Source organism: Bos taurus, chromosome 17 (assembly GCF_002263795.3).
Source record: "Bos taurus isolate L1 Dominette 01449 registration number 42190680 breed Hereford chromosome 17, ARS-UCD2.0, whole genome shotgun sequence".
NCBI classification, from domain to species: domain Eukaryota; kingdom Metazoa; phylum Chordata; class Mammalia; order Artiodactyla; family Bovidae; genus Bos; species Bos taurus.
The window spans coordinates 62,025,004-62,046,956 of NC_037344.1; the positions used below are offsets into that span (position 1 = coordinate 62,025,004).

The 21,953-nt window shown below is 45.0% G+C and overlaps 1 protein-coding gene across 4 annotated transcripts; it reads right to left on the minus strand.

The window, feature by feature from the left end:
• Nucleotides 1-2,364: 2,364 nt before the first annotated feature.
• Nucleotides 2,365-21,830, minus strand: TRAFD1 (TRAF-type zinc finger domain containing 1). Of its 4 annotated transcripts, none has more exons than XM_024977185.2 (12): nt 21,721-21,830; nt 18,564-18,622; nt 14,377-14,512; nt 14,211-14,264; nt 11,470-11,872; nt 10,217-10,423; nt 7,881-7,957; nt 6,212-6,442; nt 5,052-5,172; nt 4,087-4,426; nt 3,472-3,544; nt 2,365-3,245 (listed from the first exon to the last, which is right to left on the minus strand). In XM_024977185.2, exons 2-12 carry the CDS (start codon nt 18,608-18,610, stop codon nt 3,189-3,191), a joined length of 1,746 nt encoding a protein of 581 aa, XP_024832953.1. In that variant the 5' UTR covers nt 18,611-18,622; nt 21,721-21,830; the 3' UTR covers nt 2,365-3,188. The 4 variants fall into 4 exon arrangements, with proteins under 4 accessions (XP_024832953.1, XP_024832955.1, XP_024832954.1 ...); NM_001014908.1 differs by having other exon boundaries at nt 2,371-3,242; nt 21,721-21,778; XM_024977187.2 differs by lacking the exon at nt 4,087-4,426 and having other exon boundaries at nt 2,365-3,242.
• Between the last annotated feature and the right edge of the window lie 123 nt (nt 21,831-21,953).

Sequence of the window (21,953 nt, forward strand, 5' to 3'; positions counted from 1 at the left end):
AGGGATGAAACCTGCACCTCCTGCATTGGAAGATGAAGTCTTAACCAGTGGACCATCAGGGAAGTCTCTCTGGTTTTCATATAGGAAGTTTGATCGAAGGGATGGAAATCCAAGGTCAAAGGTAAACCTACCCTGCAGGTCTTGCCCACTGCTTGTCCTGGAGCTCTCATCTGGTGTGAGGTTTTCCTCAAGTGGACAGTTGCACTGGAAGAGTCTTGGCCCCTCTTTAGACCACGTGCCCTCCTTTGGGCACCGGCAGTGGATTTAGAACTACTTTGTGCAAAGGAAAATGCAGGGAAGAGGGAAAGACTTAGCTCAGAACTACCATCCAAGATCAACGCTCTGCCTGCTTGTTCCGTGTCCATCACACACATACTCCCCACCACACCACACACACCCTACACACTCTCGCACATATACATACATGCCCTCTGGTCTGCATTCAGGAGACCACAGACCCACTTAATTCTCATTCTCTTGACTCCACCTTCTTTGTACTCAATAAATGCTCATAGTGGTTGCGTCCTACATATTTATTATACAAAGATTAAGAACCCTATTGGACGAGGAACAAGCAACTTTCCTTTCTTCAGTTTGTTGCTTCAGGGTGCTAGAAACAGCAAAAAACAACCACTCACAGCAGAGAGAAGACTATCAGACACACAAAGCTAGAGAATAAGACACCTCCGTTGTCACATCTAGGATTCTCCTGCTGGCCAGATCAGTTCAATTCAGTTGCTCAGTCGTGTCTGACTCTTTGCGACCCCGTGGACTGCAGCACGCCAGGCCTCCCTGTCCAATACCAACTCCCAGAGTTTACTCAGACTCATGTCCATTGAGTCGGTGATGCCATCCAACCATCTCATCCTCTGTCGTCCCCTTCTCCTCCCACCTCCAATCTTTCCCAGCATCAGGGTCTTTTCAAATGAGCCAGTTCTTCACATATGGTGGCCAAAGTATTGGAGTTTCAGCTGGCCAGGATGGTGGAGGCCATTTCCTTTTTAAAAAGTTGTCTCGAATATATTCAGAATTACACCATCTAATGATTAGAACATATCCGGTCTCATTAGTTATATCGGGAATGCAAATTAAAATCACAATGAGTGTACTGCACCACTAGCAAAAGGGCTAGAAAGACAGCACCATGGTTAGGGAAGACGTGGAACCAAGAGAACTCTCGTGCACTGCTGGGGGAATGGACCCTACACCTGCCTTAGTTGTTCTGGTTCCTCCTCTGAGACCAGCAAGTCCACTCCTAGGTGTAAATCCAGTAGAAACACGGCACCAAACTTCCCTAGGGGTCCAGCGGTGAAGACTCCGGGCTTCCACTGCAGGAAGAAAAGGGGGAAAACCTACAACCAAGAATACTCTACCCAGAAAGGTTCTCGTTCAGATTTGGTGGAGAAATCAAAAGCTTTACAGACAGGCAAAAGCTCAGAGAATTCAGCACTACCAAACCAGCCTTATAACATGCTAAAAGAAGGGCAAAACTCGAAAACAGCAAATAATGAATGGAAAAGCTCACCGGCAAAGGCTAACCTACAGTAAAGGTAGAAAATCATCCATACAAATAGAATTTCGAAACCAGCAAGCATGAGGGAAAGTACAAATGCAGGACACAGAAAACGCATTTGAAATTAAGATATCAGCAACTTAAAATAGTCTTGTATATATACAGACTACTATATCAAAACCTCATGGTAACAGCATACCAGAAAGCTATATGGGAATAACCGTTTTAAAAAATTATTTATTTTGGCCATGCTACACAGCTTGCAGGGTCTTAGTTCCTGGACCAGCAATGGAACCCACAACCCCTGCAGTGGAAGCACAGAGTCCTAACTGCTATACCACCAGGGAGGTCCTCCTTTTTCTTTTTCTCGATATAACTCAGATCCAGATGAGTCCTGGCTGCCATGAGTTAATAGCTGCACAGCCTTATACAAGTCACCCCCGTTTCTACATGTGAAGTTGGGGCAATTCTTCCTACTCTTCCCATTCCTGCTAGGTTGTTGAGAGGACAACAAATGACCTACAGTGCTAGATGTTCTGGTGCAAAGTATGAGGTGCCAGGGGGTGATGGAGAATTTTGCTAAGGCTCAGCAACTCTCGGGATTGAGGCTTTTGAGGAATCTGCCCTCCCCTCTTTGTTTGGGGATGGCCCCCAGCCCTCCCCAAATCAGCCCAGAGCTGCAGCCACCTGTCAGTTTCCCTGACTCCAAGGAGGCAGAAAAGCCGCATCTTGACTGTCTGGCCCTCTCTGAGAAGGCGTGCCTTCCCTCGTTCCGCAGAGCTGACTCCAGGCGCCCTGGTCCGCCTACACTCCCCAAAGAGTGCGAAGTAGAAGGAACCACACGACTCAGCTGAACTCCAAGTACAAAGTTTATTACAAGGATGTTAATAACAGTAATAGTAAAATAAAAAGAGGGGAGGGGGCTCTGATTCTTGGTTTTCAGAGCCAAACACGAGTTTAGGCTTCAGTCCTGATTAAGGCAGAACCCAGCACGGCTCTGGAGGGCACAGGGAGCCCCTGGCCTTCTCCATCAGAAGGTAGTGAAGACAAAGAAGCCATGCTCCCCTCAGAAACAGAAGGCAGTGATGCCAAATGCCAAAGAAGCAGATTAAAACAAAGCCTGTAGTCCACGCACCTAAACCTCATCTCCAAAAGCCTTGTTCCTAACGCATATTACAACTGGCCTGAACACTTTAGCAAAGTTCCTCCATGCACCCTAGAGCCCAAATTCTAGAGTGGGGATGGGCAGGACACACGAGAGGTTACCCCCAAGGTCCCAAATTCAGGCCACCACAGGACGAGCATCACCTCACTGGTGGGACCAGCTTTCCAGAACCTTCCCTCTTTCCCACCAGGACCCCACAGCACCATGAAGCGACGGTGACAGTATGTCAAAAGATGAAGCCCTGGTGGGGTGAGGGGCCCTAATGTACACTTCTGTGCTGTCAAAGGCAGCAGCTAAAGCTGAAATATTCTCAACAGCCTCCCTGCCAACCCTCCCTCAAACCCCTAAACTCCCACAGCACAATCTCAAAAGACACAAAATGGCCATAACCTAGAAAACGTTAAAATCTGAAAGGTTGCCCCTGCCCACAGAGCCCGAGGGGCAGGGCTGCACCATGACAAGTCGTGCGGAGAAGATGGAACCAGCGCGCGAGTTCTCTATGAACGCTTGTTACTCCTCCTCCTCTTCTGCATCCCCAGCTCCCTGCTGCTTGGGGGTTTTTGCCTGCTGGACAACAGAACACAAACAAGGTTTATGCAGACAGAAAGAAAGCAACAGTCCTCCTGAAGAGCGCCAGAAGTGCCAGGCTTCTATGGAGCCTCCTCCTCAGGAGCCAGAGCGCAGTCCTTCAGCCACCATCAGCCTGAGGCCCCGCAGCTTCTCTGACTTGAAGAACCACACCAGCCCACCCACCGGAGTCCTCACTGAGCTTTACGGGCTGGATCCCACTCACCTTTGCAGTTCTGCTGCGGTAGCTGGCAGCTGTGGGGGTGACCCGGGGGTTCCTGCCACCTTCACTCCTACTGCTGAAAGAGAAGGATTGGAAACTCATTCCTGAGATGCCCCTGAGCCAAAGTCAGGAAACTCAGGACAGAAACAGCTGGAGCCAGACAAAAGCAGCTCTCCAGAAGATAAAACTAATGAATAAAAAAACCACAGAGGGACTTTCTTGGTGGCTCTGTGGTAAAGAAGTCGCCTACCAATGCAGGAAGACGCAGGTTCTATCCCTGGTCCAGGAAGATCCCACATGCCTCAGACCAACCAAGCCAGTACACCACAACTACCAAGCCCGGGAGACACAACTACTGAGCCCACGTGCCACAACTGCTGAAGCCTGCGCGCCTAGAGCTTGTGCTCCTTTAACAGGAGACGCCACTGCAGTGAGAAGCCCGCCTGCTCACTGCAACTAGAGAAATGCCTGTGCAGCAGTGAAGACCCAGCACAGCCAAAAATAAATAAAAAACCACAGAGAGCAAAAGGACATGAATCAGGCCATGATACAAGCAAAATCCACACTTCCATTCTCCTGAGCTACCCCCAAGCTCTCCTCCCAAGCAATGTTTCTTACCTTGCTCCATATCTCCCTGAAGGCCCACGGGGGAAAGAGGGCACAAGGTTTTCTGGGTAGAGACTCCGAGCAGGGTAAGCTGCTGGGACGTGGCCAGGAGCCAGAGCCCCGTTATGGCTGTTTCGACTGTGCCCCCGGACACCCTGGCTGTCTAAGTTGTTGAGCTTCAGAGCGCGAGGAGGGCTCGGCTGGCACCCAGGCCTGGGGCCTGATGTGGATGTAGACAGGCGGTTAGGAGGAGCTGTCGTATTGTTAGGGGGTCGGCTAGAGGGGAGAGGGTAGGTGGGCCCTTTAGCCATTTCCTGCTTGAGATCATTCATGTAACCAGAAGACAGGTCTCCTGAGAAGAGAAAAGAGCACTAGCTTCAGGGGAAAGGCTGCTCTTGGTGCTGGATTCAAGGCAAGAACAAAAGAGCCTGGGTAAAAGATGACCGCCTCGCCCCTAAAGGATGCTGAAACCCTTGTCTGCAGGACAGGTTGAGAACATCAATCCGCACCGTACACTTCCCACCTAAGTCCTCACTAACTAGTCAACAACGGCGCATAAGCAAACTTTGACAAATCACCTCTAACTGGCTTTGGGTTTCTAATAGTGACTGGGTTTCAAAAACAGTTTACTTGCCTAGTCTCGAGACTGTAAGAATACTGAGGCTAATTCTGATCACCCTACTCTAGGTGAGCATATTTCAACTAGAAGCAGGGGCCCAGGGCAGCCACAGTGAGGTGTGAAAATTACCTCCCAGTCATCCACTAAGTGTACCGACAGGGACTGGCAGCTGAATAAGCATTGATGCTAAGCATATCTCATGGCTGTCCCCAAAGCAGCCGAGTCTAACCCGGGACCACCACTAGCCCCAAGGGAGTCCTAAGAGAGCTTGTACTGCGCTTGCTATTTTGGGGTGCAGGTGAACTCTGTTAAGAGTAGCTGATGAGAAGTGCAGCCTTGGCGCACCCCTGGCCCATACCCTGGTGTCGGACACGCCTCTTGGGCAGTTCTGGTGAGGTCTCTCGAGGCTGGAGATCCTGGCTAGGGATTCCCTCCGACACGTGGTTGTTTGCTGTGGCTGGGCGTTGGTCACACTGGTCCTAACAAGAAAAACCAGACTTAGTACCCAGTCATTCCTATGAGACGAAGCCCTGGGAGGAAAGAACACCGGGCTGGCGGTAAACACCTGATGGTGGGTAGGAGGGTGGCCTCGTGGTGTCGATGGGACAGGATGACTTTGACAACCACCGAGAGGAAGGGCCTGGGAGCAAGAGGAAGCGATCTGGAGCAGAGCAATCGTTCCTACTAGCACTGAATGATCAGGAAGATCAGGAAGCACTCTCTGGTCTGTGCAGGGATGAAGGAAGGGCAGATCCTGGGAGCCCAGAAAGGTCTGCCTACATTTTGACCACAGAGTACTGGCACCGCTGCTTATTTTGTGGTCTCCCCTAGGAGACAACAAGCAGTTAACTTATCTACTGCTTGATCCAAAGGCACAAGTGTTTATTTCAGAAGTGAAATGTGTGGTGTTCTAGCAGTAGCTCTATGGCATCAATTACAGAAATGCCTCTGAAATACCTTCAGTGTTCACTCCCATAACAAACAAGACTGGGCAGAAAACATATCTTCCACTGAGACGCTGGAATCCCAGACTGTGAAAGCTGAAAAAGGACTTCAGATCATCCAGTCTAATTCCCTCATTCACAGGCATCCCCCGTGAGGGGCTGGGACCCACCAGAGGCCAACTGTAAGGGCAAAGCTAGAATCAGATTCCAGATTCCTGGAATGCAAGATACAAATGCCATCCAAACAGGAAGAACACACATGGTCAAAAGCAGAAACTGTTAGGGACCTCAGGGAAACTCCTTAACCCTATGGCCTCCATACCCGCTTACCTGGAGTCCTGGCTCCTGGAGCTGCAGCTCGTGATACAATGGTTTCCATGCCAGAAGGCAGGGAAAGTCCAAAGGCCTGAGGTTCTGTGTATCTCAGCTCACAAAACAGGACACGGCCAGTAGCCAGATCAGGTATGCATGCAACTTCAAGGCCAGAGAGGCATTCTCCGCTCTGAAAGCCTCAGGTTCACTCCCAGAGGATCAAGGGGACAAGAGAAGTGCCCGGGTCCTCGGGGACTCTCACCTGGTGATGGAACAGCACCTCCTCTTCCAGCTGGACCCCACAGAATTCACATGGGATGACAACACTGTCCTCCACGGGAGCAGAGCTGCTGAAGCCCATCAGAGACTCAAACTGGCCACCTGCAGACTCTCGCATCAGCTTCTGGAAGATAGCGTCAGGGTCCTCCACCCCTCGGGGCGAAGTGCTGCCCACACTGAGCGGAGGTAAGGCACATGAAGGGTTACAGCTTGTCTGTCTCAAAAAAACACAGGTTAAAACAAACAAACAAACAAAAAAACAGAAGTTAAGGAACAAACTAAATTCTGAAAATATTTTCAGGAAGTCACAACATTTTCATAATGCTTAATAAATATTTGGGAAAAGGACTAAAAAGGGTCAGGGGAACACAGATGAAACACTCACTCTGCTTTTACTTTAAACATTTCTGTACTGTTTTAATTTTTTAAGTGTGTTTTTATGTGATTATTCTCTCTAAATTAATTTGAAAAGCTTCAAGATTCTTTCCACAGACATACAGTAAGAGAGGCTCATATATTCTTTGTTATCCCTGTGAATGGATTTTCTTATGTTACTCCCAAACCAAATACTAGATGTATTCAAATGCTGTATTGTTCCACATATGGGGGAATGCGTGTTCCACCCAGAGCACAGGGACCACTTACTAGCCATGGAAGTACCAGACTAGGTCAAACCAAATCAGAAAGTAAGAATGTTGAGAGGGAAAGGCGCTCCCTCCCCCATTGGAGCCGCTCTTCCAGCACAAAGGCTATTCCCTAATCCTTCCTAAAGGGCACAGGAACTTTCTTTCAGTCATTCAAAAACTACCTGACACCTTTCATACACCACGTATTAAGAGATTCAGAAACCAAGAAAACCCAGAACCTGTCCTCTAGGAACTCCAGCTAGTGGTACAGACCAGCAGGGGGTCAGCCGGCCACCCCACAGGGTGAGGGTGACAGGCTGAGAGAGACATGGGCACAGGACGTCTGGGGAGCACACAGACGGGACCTCTGGCCTAGCTGTCAGAGCACTCCCCAGGGTACTTTCCTGAGAGTCGTGTCTGAACCAAGTTTGTGAGCAAGGGGTCTGTGTGGCTGGGTGGTGTTAAGCAGACAGGGGTAAAATGCCACACATGTCCAGGCAGAAAAAGTAAAGTGCAAAACAGAGCCCTGGCCCTCCCAGGAACTGCAGGGACTTCAGGGCTCCTGTAAATCAAAAGTGGCATGAGATGAGAGCTGATTACAAGATGGTCTCAAGAGACATACAGTATCTCCACAGGATGGAGGCAGCAACTGAGCCTGCTGGCATGAACGTTACTTTGCCCAGAGAGAATGAGGCCGAATTCTCACACCCACATGTGAGTCACACACAATTACTACTGGATTTTCCCTGGCAGCTCAGTAGTTAGGACTCCGTGCTTTCACTAGCGGCCAAGGGTGCCAATTCAATCCCTAGTTGGGGAACTAAGATTCCACATGCTGTGCAGTACAGCCCAAAAAACCAAAATACTTAAAAAAAGAAAAAGAAAAAAACACAGTTGCTCCTCTCATCACAAGAGTTGTATCAGTTTGCTCAAGATTTCATGTGTTCTGCAACACCAATATGGCCTGCACATATGGCCATAAGCTCTTCCTTAAAGCTTAAAGCCCTCAAGTAACTCACAACCCACCTGATGGTCAATCAGCAGTTCCTCTGGATAGAGCTCCTCACAAAATTCACAAGGCAACATGGTCTCGTCAACTGCACCTAGGTATCAGGCCACACAGACTCCAGGTGAAAACCACACTCAATTCAACCTTTTATACCCCTTAGGAGGGGTGGACAGGAAAATCTGATTTCCTTAAAACTATTAAATATGAAGACAAAATATATTTTCAGACCCAAACAGAGTCTTTATAATCAACAGATACTTGCAGTAGAACTTACAATGTACCTCAGGAAGAAATGTATCCTAAAAGGAAATTTGAAGAAGCAAGGAAGCAGGGGTGAGCCAAGAAAACGGTGAACACGTAATACACAAAATGATAAATGTGAGCGTATAAGCAGGAAGACTCTACCTCAGGGTGTTAAAAGGAGCACACCAGAGAGCACTGACACCCGTCAGTGGCATTTAAGTCACAAAGGAACAATCCACATTCTAAGCTTGCTGTGTTACCCGAGAGAAGTGTGAGGAGGCGGACTACATTTAGACTTTATTAAGTTAAAGCAGTATGTTGAAATTTCCAGGGCAACTACTACAAGAGAATATAAGTTCCAAACCATTCATTCATGCAGGATCTGGAAAGATCCGACATGAGTGAATGAAACATGCAAACAAAGAAAAAAGTCAATAAAGCAATCTAAGAAATGACCAGGAAAGGAGAAAGTAAACTACACTGAATCCAGAGTCCTCATTTGTCACAACTATGCTATTAAAATTTTACTTTCTTCACCAATCTAAATGCTCAAGTCTGAGCCCTGGTTGGGGAACTAAGATCCCACACGCCATGCAGCTTGGCCAAAGAAAAAGAAAGACTCAAAAAAATATTTGGATCCAGGACCAATTCCTATTCTCTCTAAATCAACAAAATGTTCAAAGTTAATCCTACTGTCCTTAAGGTCATTATTCTTACAGTGACATGAAGAAAAACCACAACTGAGAGCTGCCTAATTTTCAGGTCCCTAAAATCTTACAAGTTGAGCATTTTAAATATGACATGCCTTTCTCAAACGTATTGTTCTCTAAACAAGAGACCCAAAGGGTGATTCACTGCTCATAATCCAACTTTTATTTTTAAAAACTTAGTTTTAACCCAATGACACTAAAAAAAAAAATTGGTTTTAAATGGGGGTGGGCGGACCAAAGTTCTCTACAGGTGAAGGACAACTAATAAATACAGAACAGAGGAGAAAGATACAAAAATTATCATTTTACAACTGCCATAATAATACTTGATTCAAGCAAGAAACAGCAATAAATACTAAAACTGCTGGATAAGATTATGAGTATCCTGTTCCCCAGCAATCTAGAAACAGCATCCTACACACAGCTAATATGAAGCAAAAAGGCTACCTGCACAATGGAGATACCTGACAGACTCCACTCTAACAAACAGGATGAACTGACATCTTGAGAAAGACACAGCATGGCCAGTATAGCACTCCTGCCAAAACTATAACATGAACTTACACATGGGAAAATAATCAGACACATCTTAATTGAGAAAGAAGTCTACAAAACAGCAGGCCTGGACTCTTCAAAAATGCCAAAGAAAGAAAAGAGGAGGAGAGGTGCTTCCCTAGTGGTACAGTGGCTAAGAATTCACCTATCAATACGGTGGACACAGGTTTGATCCCTGGTCCAGGAAGACCCCACGTGCGGCTGAGCAACTAAACCTGTGCACCACAACTACTGAAGCCCACACACCACAGGAGGCGCTCCTGCTGTGAGAAGCCCACATGCCGCACTACAGAGCAGCCCCTGCTCGCTGCAACGAGAGACAGCCCACACAGCAACAAAGACCCAGCACAGCCACAAATAAATAAATTTTTTAAAAAGAGGGAGAGGGTAGGAAACCAAACTAAAAGAACCCAGAAAGAACTAAATGTATAATGCATAATCCTGGATTTCAAAAACAAAATTAAAAAGCTCTAAAGGACACTATGTATAAGCAAGGAGCTTCCTGAAAGTGGTATCTGTATTGTGCTCACACGGGAGAATGCCCTTGTTCTCAAGACGTACACCTTAAGACCACTTAGGGATAAAATGTCATGTCGGCAACTTACTCTCAAATGGCTCAGGGGAAAGAAATACAAAGATAAGTGGAAATACTAAAACTGATGAATATAAATGAGGGGCATATATTAATAGATAGTCACTGTACTTACTATTCTTGACAATCTTTTAAAAAGAGTTGAGAAAAGCAAATAAATGAAATTTTAAAAAAACATTCTATCTCATGAAAAACTTGCAATCTTATACAAATTGTGACAAATAGAGGCTAGTGGAGAAAAAAACAAACACACCCCTGATGTCATTCAGAGCGCTGGGACCTTCACGGGACTGGTCTGCCTCATATATGACCCTCCAGAAGTCCTGCTCTGCCAAGGTGGGGGCCTGGCCTTCATTCTGCAGACTTAGGGCCAACATGAAGTCCAAATTTGCACTGTCTTCACCACGCTCTTTGGGGGTCTGCCGGCTTCTATTCCTTTCCTGCCTTTCTTGTTCTTCCACTGAGGGGGGGAAAAAAAGACAACAACTAGTATTTAAGAAATGTTAGATATGCTGCCATCCCTTAGTTCAAGCCCAGGCCTAGCAAATATTCAAGGTTTCCAGGAATCTGTGCAGGAACAAAAGAGGCCCAGCCCTACAGTGCTCACAGGAATCCAAACATTAAGAATGCCATGATAAAAGGCTCAATTATTATTCTAATTGTTTTACTAGTAAGTAATATGAATGAGCTGTAACTATGAAACAGGCACTGTGCTATGCATTTTACATGTATTTTCTATTCAGACAGGAAAAAGTCTGCCTGTAATGTGGGAGACCAGGGTTCAATCCCTGGGTCGGGGAGATCCCCTGGAAAAGGGCATGGCAACCCACTCCAGTATTCTTGCCTGAAAAATCCCATGGACCAAGGAACCGGTGGGCTACAGTCCATGGGATCAAGAGTCTGACACAACTCAGCGACTTAACACACTTTTGCATGATAGCAGAATGGTTTAAAGCATGGGGTCAGACAGCCTGAATTCAAACCCCAGCTCTAACACTTACCTACCCTCAAAAAACTATTCTGAGAACTAAATGAATTAATACAAGTAAAGAAAGTGAAGTCACTCAGTCGTGTCTTTGCAACCCCATGGACTGTAGCCTACCAGGCTCCTCCGTCCATGGGATTCTCCAGGCAAGAATACTGGAGTGGGTTGCCATTTCCTTCTGCAGGGGATCTTCCCCACCCAGGGATCGAACTTGGGTCTCCCGCACTCCAGGCAGAAGCTTTAACCGCTGAGCCGCCAGGGAAGCCCTGTAAAGCACTCTGTAAATGCCTTTAGGCACACAAGGGTACACTAGTAATGTCACCTGTGAACAGCAGTCACCCAACAATAATCCAATAGCAAAGATCCAAAAGCAAACTTTCTATAGGAAAGTTAAGTATGACGAATACTTAACCTGTTACAGTCAGGTTTCTATAATTAAGATCTATCTGGTTCCAAAGCCCTGTTCCCATTTGCCCAGATCCTGATACCATTCCAGGTTTCTACTCCCAGACACAACTCACATAGATTATTCTGAATTGGAAACTGGGCTGTCATGCTCCTTTGGTTGGTGGTTCTACTTTGGAAAAGGTCTGATTCAAAGGCTCTCAGGGGCCTTCGAGGGAGCCTCATGGGTGGGTCCAGAGCCTCAATCTGTCTGAGCTGGGACGCAATCCAGATCCTATCTGGACCCCAAGATTCATCATACGCATTAGGTGGCATGGCAGCCTCGACTCTCTTTTCCTCCACATCTCTCCCACACACTTCAGGGTGAGTCTTCAGATCTTTCACCAGGACATTGCGCCCACAGGTGCCACATAACTCCGTCCGGGCACCACAGTAATCTTCATGGTCCTTTAGTTTGAGAACAGAAAGTTCCAGATCACAGTGCTGGCAAAGGGCAAGCCGTAGAGGACACTCAGTCTCCTGCAAAACAGAATAATGAGGCAGTTAATATTCCTAAGAGAGGTCATGCTGTTGCATAGGGCAAGGAAAGCAAAAAGTATTTACAAAAATATTCTCTTCCAACCCTAGCTTTGCCTGCCATGGTTTTCTATATTTAAAAGTCACAGCTTCCCTCTTTGTCCCGCCACCAGATTCTACAAAGGGAAAGAAAATCTTATGAGGAAACTATTCACTACTTACAGCCACCCTGTCATCTTGTGTACACATTACAAAGGAACCCAAAATCAGCCAGCCAAGTCCAGGGGCAAACAGCAAAAGCAGAGCAATTCCCATATGCTTGTCAGAGCCCCCCCCCCAGACCAATTTCCCCTTACTGCTGCTGCTACTGCTGCTAAGTCGCTTCAGTCATGTCCGACTCTGTGCAACCCCATAGACGGCAGCCCACCAGGCTCCCCCGTCCCTGGGATTCTCCAGGCAAGAACACTGGAGTAGGTTACCATTTCCTTCTCCAATGCATGAAAGTGAAAAGTGAAAGTGAAGTCGCTCAGTCGTGTCCGACTCTGTGTGACCCCATGGACTGCAGCCTTCCAGGCTCCTCCATCCATGGGATTTTCCAGGCAAGAGTACTGGAGTGGGGTGCCATTGCCTTCTCCTTCCCCTTACTACTCTGATTTAAGTACCTGGCAATGAGGAAAAGTGATTGTCCTTTAGAAAGACACTGACTTTTTTAATCTGCACATTTGTATATAGCACTGGCTTTATTTTTTGTTCTTTTTAAAATATTTATTTATTCATTTATTTATTTGGCTACACCGGGTCTTTGTTGCTACACACAGGATCTTTAGTTGCTGCATATGGGATCTAGTTCCCTGACCAGGGATTGAACCTGGGCACCCTACATTGGGAGTGGAGTCTTAGCCACTGGACCACCAGGAAACTCACAATATTACCTTTAAACTAACCAAATAAATCAAGAATCATCAACAAAGGGATTTCCCTGGCCTAATAAAATGTAGGTCAAATGCTTAGAAAAAAAAATGAAAGAGTGCCAAATTCTTTATAAGATGTTTATCTCTGAGCTTTGGGGTCTTGAAGTAGTTGTTTTTATATTTTCCAAATTTTCTACATTGACTATGAATCACCTTTCAAAATTATAAATTAATAAGTTAATAGCTTTTTTCAGGTACATAGAATGAAATGCACAAATCATAAGTACATACCTTAATGAATTTTTACATATATATATACACACTCCTGCATGACCACCAACTGAACAGTTGTTGGGATTTATTAGTTGGTGAATATGTTTATGTTCATTCAAAATATATACATACACATACACACACACATACACACACACACACATACATACATATATATGGACTTCCCTGGTGGCTCAGATGGTTAAAGCGTCTGCCTGCAATTCAGGAGACATGGGTTTGATCTCTAGGTCGGGAAGATCCCCTGAAGAAGGAAATGGCAACCCACTCCAGTATTCTTGCCTGGAGAATCCCACGGACAGAGGAGCCTGGTGGGCTACAGTCCATGGCGTTGCAAAGTCACGACTGAGTGACTTCACATACACACATATATATAGGGCTTCCCTGGTGGTCAGGTGGTGGAGAATCCCCCTGCCAATGCAGAGAACACAGATTCGACCCCTGGTCCAGGAAGATCCCAAGTACCTTAAGGCAACTGAGCCCATGGGCCGCAACTACTGAAGCGGGCAAGTCCTAGAGTCTATGCTCCAAAAGAGAAGCCCCAGCAGTAAGGAGCCTGCATGCCACAAGAGAGCAGCTCCCACTCACCACAACTAGAGAAAGCCAAAGTGCAGCAACAAAGACCCAGCACAGCCAAAAATTAATTAAAACAAAAAAAAAACACACTTATCCAACTATGCCCAATTTTATCTCAACTAGAGACCAAATGATACCATGTTCTCTCTTGTCAAATGCTGAGAATTTGTTTGGGTGTAAACAGCATGTCACCCAAGCGATCAAGAAGTCAAAATGGAATTAGAAGATGGAAGGCAGGCTGTGTGCTAAAGAGGCTGTACCACACTGGCCATCCCAGGCTTGGTTTAGCACTCGGTGAGCCTGCCAACAGTCAAACCCCAGCAGGAAGGACTCAGTTCCAAAGGCTCTGGGGCTTGAGCCTGAGGCACAGCAGCCGTGCAGTCAGATCTGGCAGCAGACAGTCGAAGTCTCAAGTAGGCTCAAACAGGCTTTGAGAGGCAGTGTGCCTGGTGCTGGCGGAGAACAAAGACTCCACAAGACTGGCTTTCTGCTCTGCAGGCGGCTCTGTAATCTCAACAGGACTGGCCCCATGGTAATTCCCTTCACGGTACAGGGAAACTAACCTCGTGCTTCTTTAGCTGCCTTTTCTCCAACTTCTTGTTACACTTGCAGGTCACCTAGGGTAAGAAGCAAGAATCAGTAAATGGGCTTTGTGACAACACGCTCGCTTGCTGTTACACAACAGCAAGTCTACTCCGCTTCTGAACATCTGAGCGCGTGGTGGTTCACCTGACAATGTTCTGTAGCCATGTGCGTCTCCATGTCACATTTGGGAAATGGTTCCTTGCAGACAGGACACACACCAATGTTCCTTTGACAGTGGATCTCATGGATGGTAAAGTTAAACACAGGAATTTCTTTTTTGCTACAGAAATAGATCAAAGAAAAAGGCAAGAATTACTGACATCTATGCCCAGAGGAATCACAGGGAAATCTGTCTGGTCCAATCTTCAGACTCCATTACTTCTCTTTAGTGAGGACCTAACAAATAAGCTCTGTGTCTGTTACTGCCCCTGCTTTCCAAGAATTAACTCCGGAAGGTTTTCAGTCTTTCATGCAACACTGAGTTCTCAGTGCTGTGCACAACCTCTAAAAGCTCAGCCTCACTTTCTAGATGTCAGAGTTCATCACAACCAACAGCATGAAGTCAGATGCCACGAGGAGCTAGCTGAGCTAGGCTTTTCCAAAACCATCCATGCTCCAAAGCACAACGATCCACTCCAAGATTATTTTTTTAAAACAAATTTAAAAAATGTATATCTACCATTTACTTTCAGTCTCAGCTACCTTTAATCACATTAGATTTTATGCCACTAAAGTCAAACCAAAAAGGGCAAATGCCAGCTTTGCAACTGTCAGTGGGGAAGGGATCCCGTCCCCTTTATGTCTCACATGTCTTTCAAAGCAGGCTGGACATGAACTGGGAACAAGCTCTCTGGTTGGTATAAACTTTACTGCAGAAATGTACCAAAAGGAAATCCTGAATCCCTTCCCCCAGAGCACATATACACTCAAACTAGAGGCACATAACATTCAAAGGCCTTCCTTTTACTCATTCGGTTATGACCATTAGAAATCTCCAACTTCATTCTAACTAAAGGAAACATTAAAAGAATGTACCTGTAAGTATGTCACCTAGGATAAATTTTCAGAAAACAAAAAACACTGAACAGGATAAATACAGACAGTTACACAACAAATCTATAATAACCTGTTTCACCTCTGAAGCTGAATACTACAGAGACCTTCTCCCACATCAAGTTGCAGATTATTTCTCTTTTATAGTTTTCATCTTCAGACATAGTCTAAGAAACATTTCAAAGTAGGATGACAGGTGTGCCTCCAGCTAGTCATACTCCCAATCTGAAGGACTAAGACACCAAAAAAAAAAATGTAAATTCATTTCATCCAAAGGTAGAACCATCAAGGCATGTACCTTGATGTCACCTGTACCCTAGTCATCGAGGCAGCTCTCAAAACAAAACTGGAAGGGGATGCAGAGTAATAATTAAGTGTGAGAGATGGGAAGAAAACTCAGATGAATAAGAGGGAAACTACCAATGCTTTGACACCCTCAACGTGCCCTATTTTACCAAAATTCCCAGCTTTCCAAGGAAATTGTCAGTTTTAAATTAATTCAGCTTAAGTTTTTCAAAACTGAAGAATATTAAAATATATAGTGGAAGGAGCTATAAATCAAAGTTATCATCTAAATCTATTTAATAAATATTAAAATTAGTAAATCCTACTATTAAAGATGTTATGAAACTAGTACTCTTAACAGATTGCTGGTGGTAGTATAAAACCACTGTTTTTAAACAGTCTAAAACTGCATTTCTATTTCTAGGACCATTAGCAGTTAAAGTGTGTTTAATAAAACAAAGACCCTGTCATTAAATTACTTGTTAAAGACCAGTAATTCCACTCTTGGGATTATGAAGATTTTCATTAGTATCATAAAACGGTAAAAAACTGAAAACCATTAAAAATACCTAAACTATAAGGCAACAGTTAAATACTGTATACCAACAAAGCGCAGGAAGCAAAGCCATATCCTGATTGCAAATCCTGTGTGCACAGATGCCACGAAAAATTAAAGCTAGCAATTACCTCTTACAGTGCTGAGAGTCTAGATTCTTTTTTCGTAATTTTGACAACAATTTTCTTTAAATGGCCAAAGTCAAGAAAATAAATGTCTGGTCTTTACAGGGCTCTTCAGGACAATCTACTGACACAGAGCATTCATTCTACATGTATAATTCCACTAAAAACTTTAGGATTAAAAAATATTAAGGACCATGACATAAAGAAGCAAGAATCAAAAGCAGTTGTCAGGTAAGATCACAGAGCATTTACAATGTCACCTTTTGGGAAACCTTGAAAGAAGATAAAAGACAATTGAAGTAATTACACAAAATGGTTGCCTGATAGTTACTTTTTTTAAAATTTAGCTGCCAAGGTAGTTCCACCAAAAGTTCTAAAGAGAGACAAAATACTAATATAAAACTTGCCTCCTACCTACAGATAAAATTAAGATGTAAATGAGAACACATTCAAGTCTAGATAAAACTGCTAAAAGCCCCAAGAAAGAACTAGCCAAGTTAGAGATGAAATTTCATTTTCCAAGGTTTCCAGAAAATGGAAATTTTATTTTCCAAGGTTTCCAGAAAAATCCCCAGCAAGCTTCCAAATGACATAGAACCATGCAAAAATAAGAAGTCAAAGTCTTCTAACACTGAAGCTTCTGTTTTTGAGACTCAAACTCTCCCATCAACGGACAAAACAATAAGAAAACAGGTAACATGCAAAAAAAAAAAAACCACCTTCAATCACAACAAACTATTCTTTTTCCTGGCCCAGGAGGTTTAACTGCAGCGCATACTCTGATGAGCATCTTAACTTTTCTTAGGGAACAACAGGAATATGGCTCTAAAGACAGAATTTTAAAACCTGGAATTTAAATAGGGCTACTTAGATGGGAGGATTGTACTGGCTTGGTCAGGTTTCCATGCTAATCTGTCTTTTTTCTTTAAATTGCTTTGGCTTTGAATAACTTTGTTTTCATTAGCTTTCCATTAACTTACCCTTTCTTTTTTAAAAAAAAAAGTCCCTTAGCATAGGGACATTTATATACTGTCTTAGGTTTGAGATTCCTTCAAAATGTAGTGGACTGAAAAAATAAGAATCTCTTAACTTATGTTAAAGCCAATATGTCTCTTTCTTTCTAAAAACACCATGTTTTCTTATGATTATTTGTATAATTGATTATTACACTTGCATCAGAAACTGTACACATAAAACCTAAACAGAGCTAAAATAGTTTTTTTAAAAGGTGAAAGGGACAGTGGCACAGTACCAAAAAAATACCCTATAAGGCAAGACATCCTGACAGAAATAAAATCTTAATTTCATGCAGGGAAAAAATATTGTGACCAGCAGTGGCTCTGACTGTATCCTAGAGTTGAGGAGAAAGCAAAAGGCAATTAAAAAAAAAAAGAAAGAAAAAACTTTATCAGGCTCATCTTTCAACAGCCTGTCCTACCACAATTTGGTAAGTTAAATATAGCACCGGTAGTTCTGCTTTGCTTTTTTCTTTTATTTTCAGTAAGGGAACTTGGATATCCCTAAAATGCCAAGTTCTTGAGAAAGTCCAACCAGAAATCAGCTGATTACAAGCTGCACTCCTAAGTTTCATTTCAGCAGAAAAAGAGTTGCCCTTTCTTGTCACTCTTGTCAGTTAAAAACACGAATATAAGGAAGCTTGACATTCAAGTCTGGACCCAGTCCTTCTACTAACAGTTCTGGAATCATGCAGGACTGCTGAAAGACTTTGACTCAAGTTTTTTTTTTAAGCAATGGAACATTCTTTCAGTAAAATCCTTTACAAAAACAGCTGAGCTGTTCTGCTGTACACACAGAGCCAAGTGCACACCAAACCATGATCCCCTTCAACCTCAAGACAGCCGCTGCAACCACTCAGGGAGGTCCTCGCAACACACTTTGAAAAACACTGCTCTAGTCCAAACATTTCATTATATTTTTATTATCTTTAAAAAACATATGATATTTTTCAGGAAGACAAAAAACAAATTCCTGAACCTATAGGTCAGAAAAGTGAGGATTCAAAGAAGTCAAGTGACTTGCCAAAAGTTATTAACTAATTCACAGTAGGAACCAGACTCGTAACTCCCATCTCCATCCCATCAGTCTTGTCACTGCTCTATGCTACCTAAACCAATCACCCCTTGTGGAATTTCTAAAACAGGCACTTTTATCCAAAATGGTTTAAAAAAACTTTACTCCCATATACTTGCATGACATGTTATATGTCATGGCTCCAATTTTAACCTGCCAACTACTAAATCAACTGTTTACAGAACTGTCCTCATTCCAATAATATTTCTTCGATTTCTTACCAATTGTCACACAGTCGAGTGTCCTGGTCATTTAGAAATTCAGCCATCTTGAGCTGTTCCTAAAAAAACAACAAAGGAAGAAGTAGGATCTTTCCATTTCATTTTTGTTTTAAGAATGACCACACACACACACACACACAACAGTGCACAGAAAATGTCACCAAAGCCAGTTCAGTTCATTTAATATGCAACAAACTTGGGTCTGATTGTTTTCATTTTAAAATAACTTGACTTGCAGGGCTTCCCTGGTGGTTCAGTGGTGAAGAATCCGCCTGCCAATGAGGGAGACATGGGTTTGATCCCCAGTCTGGGAAGATCCCACACGCCGGAGCAATTAAGCCCTCGTGCCACAACCACTGAGCTTGTGTTCTAGAGCCCGGGGACAGCAACAAGAGAAGCCACCACAGTGAGAAGCCCGCACACCACAACTCAAGAGTGCCCCCGCTCTCTGCCAACTACAGCGAAGCCCACAGAGCAGTGAAGACCCAGAACAGCCAAAAATAAACAATTAACAACAAATGAAAACAATTTGACTTGCAAAAACAGCACAAAGAACTCCCACATATCTCTCACCCAGTACATCATAAATAACAATAGTAAAATTACCAAAGGGCAGGAAACTAACACTAATACAATACTAACAACTAATCCACAAATAGTTAATTTCACAAATCATGCACTAATACCCTTTCTTGGGTTCAGGATGCAATCCAGAGTCAAATATTGCATTTATTTGTTACTTCTCCTTAATCATCTTTGATCAGGGATATTTTTTCAGTCATTCTTTTTTTTTTTTTTTTTTGACCAAGCAGCATGCAGGATCTTAGTTCCCCAACTAGGAACCAAATCCTCAAACCCATGCCTCCTGTAGTGGAGGAACGGAGCCCTAACCACTAGACTGCCAGCAATTCCTTTAGTCTTTCATCCTGCATGACCTTGTTAAATGTACTGGCTAGTTATTTTGTAGAATATCCTTCAAGTTGAATTTCATTGATGTTTTCCTGTGCTTAATACATTTTTGACAAAAATACCACAGAAGTGACGTTGTGCTCATCTCAGGGCATTATATCAGAAACCACATGATGTCAACAGTCATTATTACAGATGATGCTAACTTTGATCACTTCATTGAAATAGTGTCTGCCAGATTTTGCCACTATGAAGTCTTTGCTTCTTTCTAAACAAGATGTTAATGCAGAAAGCAAAGTTTTGGCAACTTTAATACCAGTATTTACAATACTCAGATTACCCCTTTCCGTGACGAAAAAATGGTCTAAAATACTGCCTTAGTAGGGTTCTTGAATGGTTTACACCTTTCCAAATTAACACTATTCAAAACACCTACTCGTTCATTCAACATAATTAAGACCGTGTGCCACTTGTACCCTAGTCCTAACAATACAAAATAACAAAATATATTGTCCAATCTCTAACACAACAACAATTTAGTGATAGGGGAAAATAAGCAAAGAAACTGAGGGGTATTTTGATGTTAAATTTAAGTAGACAAGTGGAGACTGAATGAAGGGAATCTACTCTAGATAAGGGTGGTCAGGGAAGACATTTCTGAGGACATGACATATTTTAAAAAAAGATCTGAAGCACAAGGATCCATCCATGCAGAGGAAGATAAGAGGATGGAATAGAGAAAAACCCATTCAGGCACTGGGCCTAACAGGCAATGAGAGAAAGTACAGGTAGATCTGGAAGAGCATAATGAAAAAGGGGAATGATTCAAGCCCTTATCCTGTAGGACAGAAAAGAATACTGGATTATTTTCCAGGTTCAGTGATAAACCACAGAAGAGTTTTAAACTAGGCAGTGACAAGATTAACGACATCCACTCTGATGTGATGTAAACTAGTGACAGGAAGCACCTATCTATGAAAAGAAACCATGTTCCCAAAAGGGGTAAGCCTGATAACTTTTCTTACGGCCGTCTGACTGATCCTAGGCATGCTGTATTCCATCCCACCAAAGCCAGGGTCAGAGCCTCTTAAGAGTCAAGTACCCGGTTCTCTAGCTTCAAGGGGGTTGGGGTGGCACGCAGGGCTCGGAGTTGGTCCCCTCTGAGGGTCAATTCTGCTTCTGCCGTTCAGCAGATGTGTGATTTAACCTCTCTGGGCCTTCGGATTCCTCACGCAGAAAAGGTCACTGGGAGGAGTAAAGGAGCGAAATGCATGGTAGCGCTTTGGTAGAGCAAGTTTCTTTCAAACCTTAGAAGGAAGCCCCTCTTAGGCGAAGGCCAGGACTCCCAGGACTTCCCTGTGCCCGAGATGGGTGGAGACACCACCGCAGGGTCCACACCCCAGAAGGCAGTTTCCCGAGGGGGAGGGGTGATACCAGATGGGGAATGGAGAGGGCACCAGAGCTACGCCAATCGTAACTGACATTTACCGGCTGTTTCCTGATGGCTCAGTCGGTAAAGAATCTGCCTGCAGTGCAGGTAGACCCGGGTTCGATGGCTGTGTGTTGGATAGATCCCCTGGAGAAGGAAATGGTAACCCACTCCAGTATTCTTGCCTGGAGAATCCCATGGACACAGGGGCCTGGTGGGCTGCAGTCCATGGGGTCGCAAAGAGTCGGGCACGACTGAGCGACTAACACTACTGATGACTAAACGCTTTTACATGGACAATCTTTTCATCCAGACCACAATCCGAAGTGGTGAAAAAGTCATCACCCCCATTTCAGAGACCGCGCATGAGGAAATCCGGGGAAGACAGCTGCTGCACGGTTCTGAGTCGGGGCCTCGAACCCGGGTCCGTCAGCTAACAGCCCACGCCAGGCCACCCGCGGCCCCCTCTCAGGTTGGCCGCTCGGGACTCCGGCCCCGCCCCGCCCCGCCCCGCCCCGCCCGGGGCGCGGTGCCCACCGCGCGCTCCGAACTACGGCCGACTCCCAGCCCCGCGGGGCCAAGGCCTGGAAGGGGCGGTACCCCCGGGAGCTGTCGAGGCTCCGCTTAAGAGGAGCAAGAACGGCCTTTCCCACTGGCCAAGACAGACACTGCGACGCGGGCATCTTTTTTTTTTTTTTTTTTTTACGAGAAATCCCGCGATCCCAGGGGCCCACAAAAGCCCACCCTCGGGATGCCGGCCTCCTCCCGAAACTGGAGGCCGCAGGAGGTTCCCTAGACGCTGGCCACCGCTTCTCTCACCTGGGACGAGAAGAGACACGCCAAGCCAATCCGCTAAGCCGCCGACACTGAGCCTCTACGGTGAGCCCCCGCGACTGAACAACGGCCCCCGAAGCCGCCTCACCACTTCCGACCGTCACGGAGGAGCGCGCCCATTGGCCAGGAGCGGACCCGACTCTCTGTCCATTGGACGGCACCGTTGTCGTTCTCAGAGCCCCTCCTTCTGCGTGCCGATTGGCTCCGCAGGGCTCCGC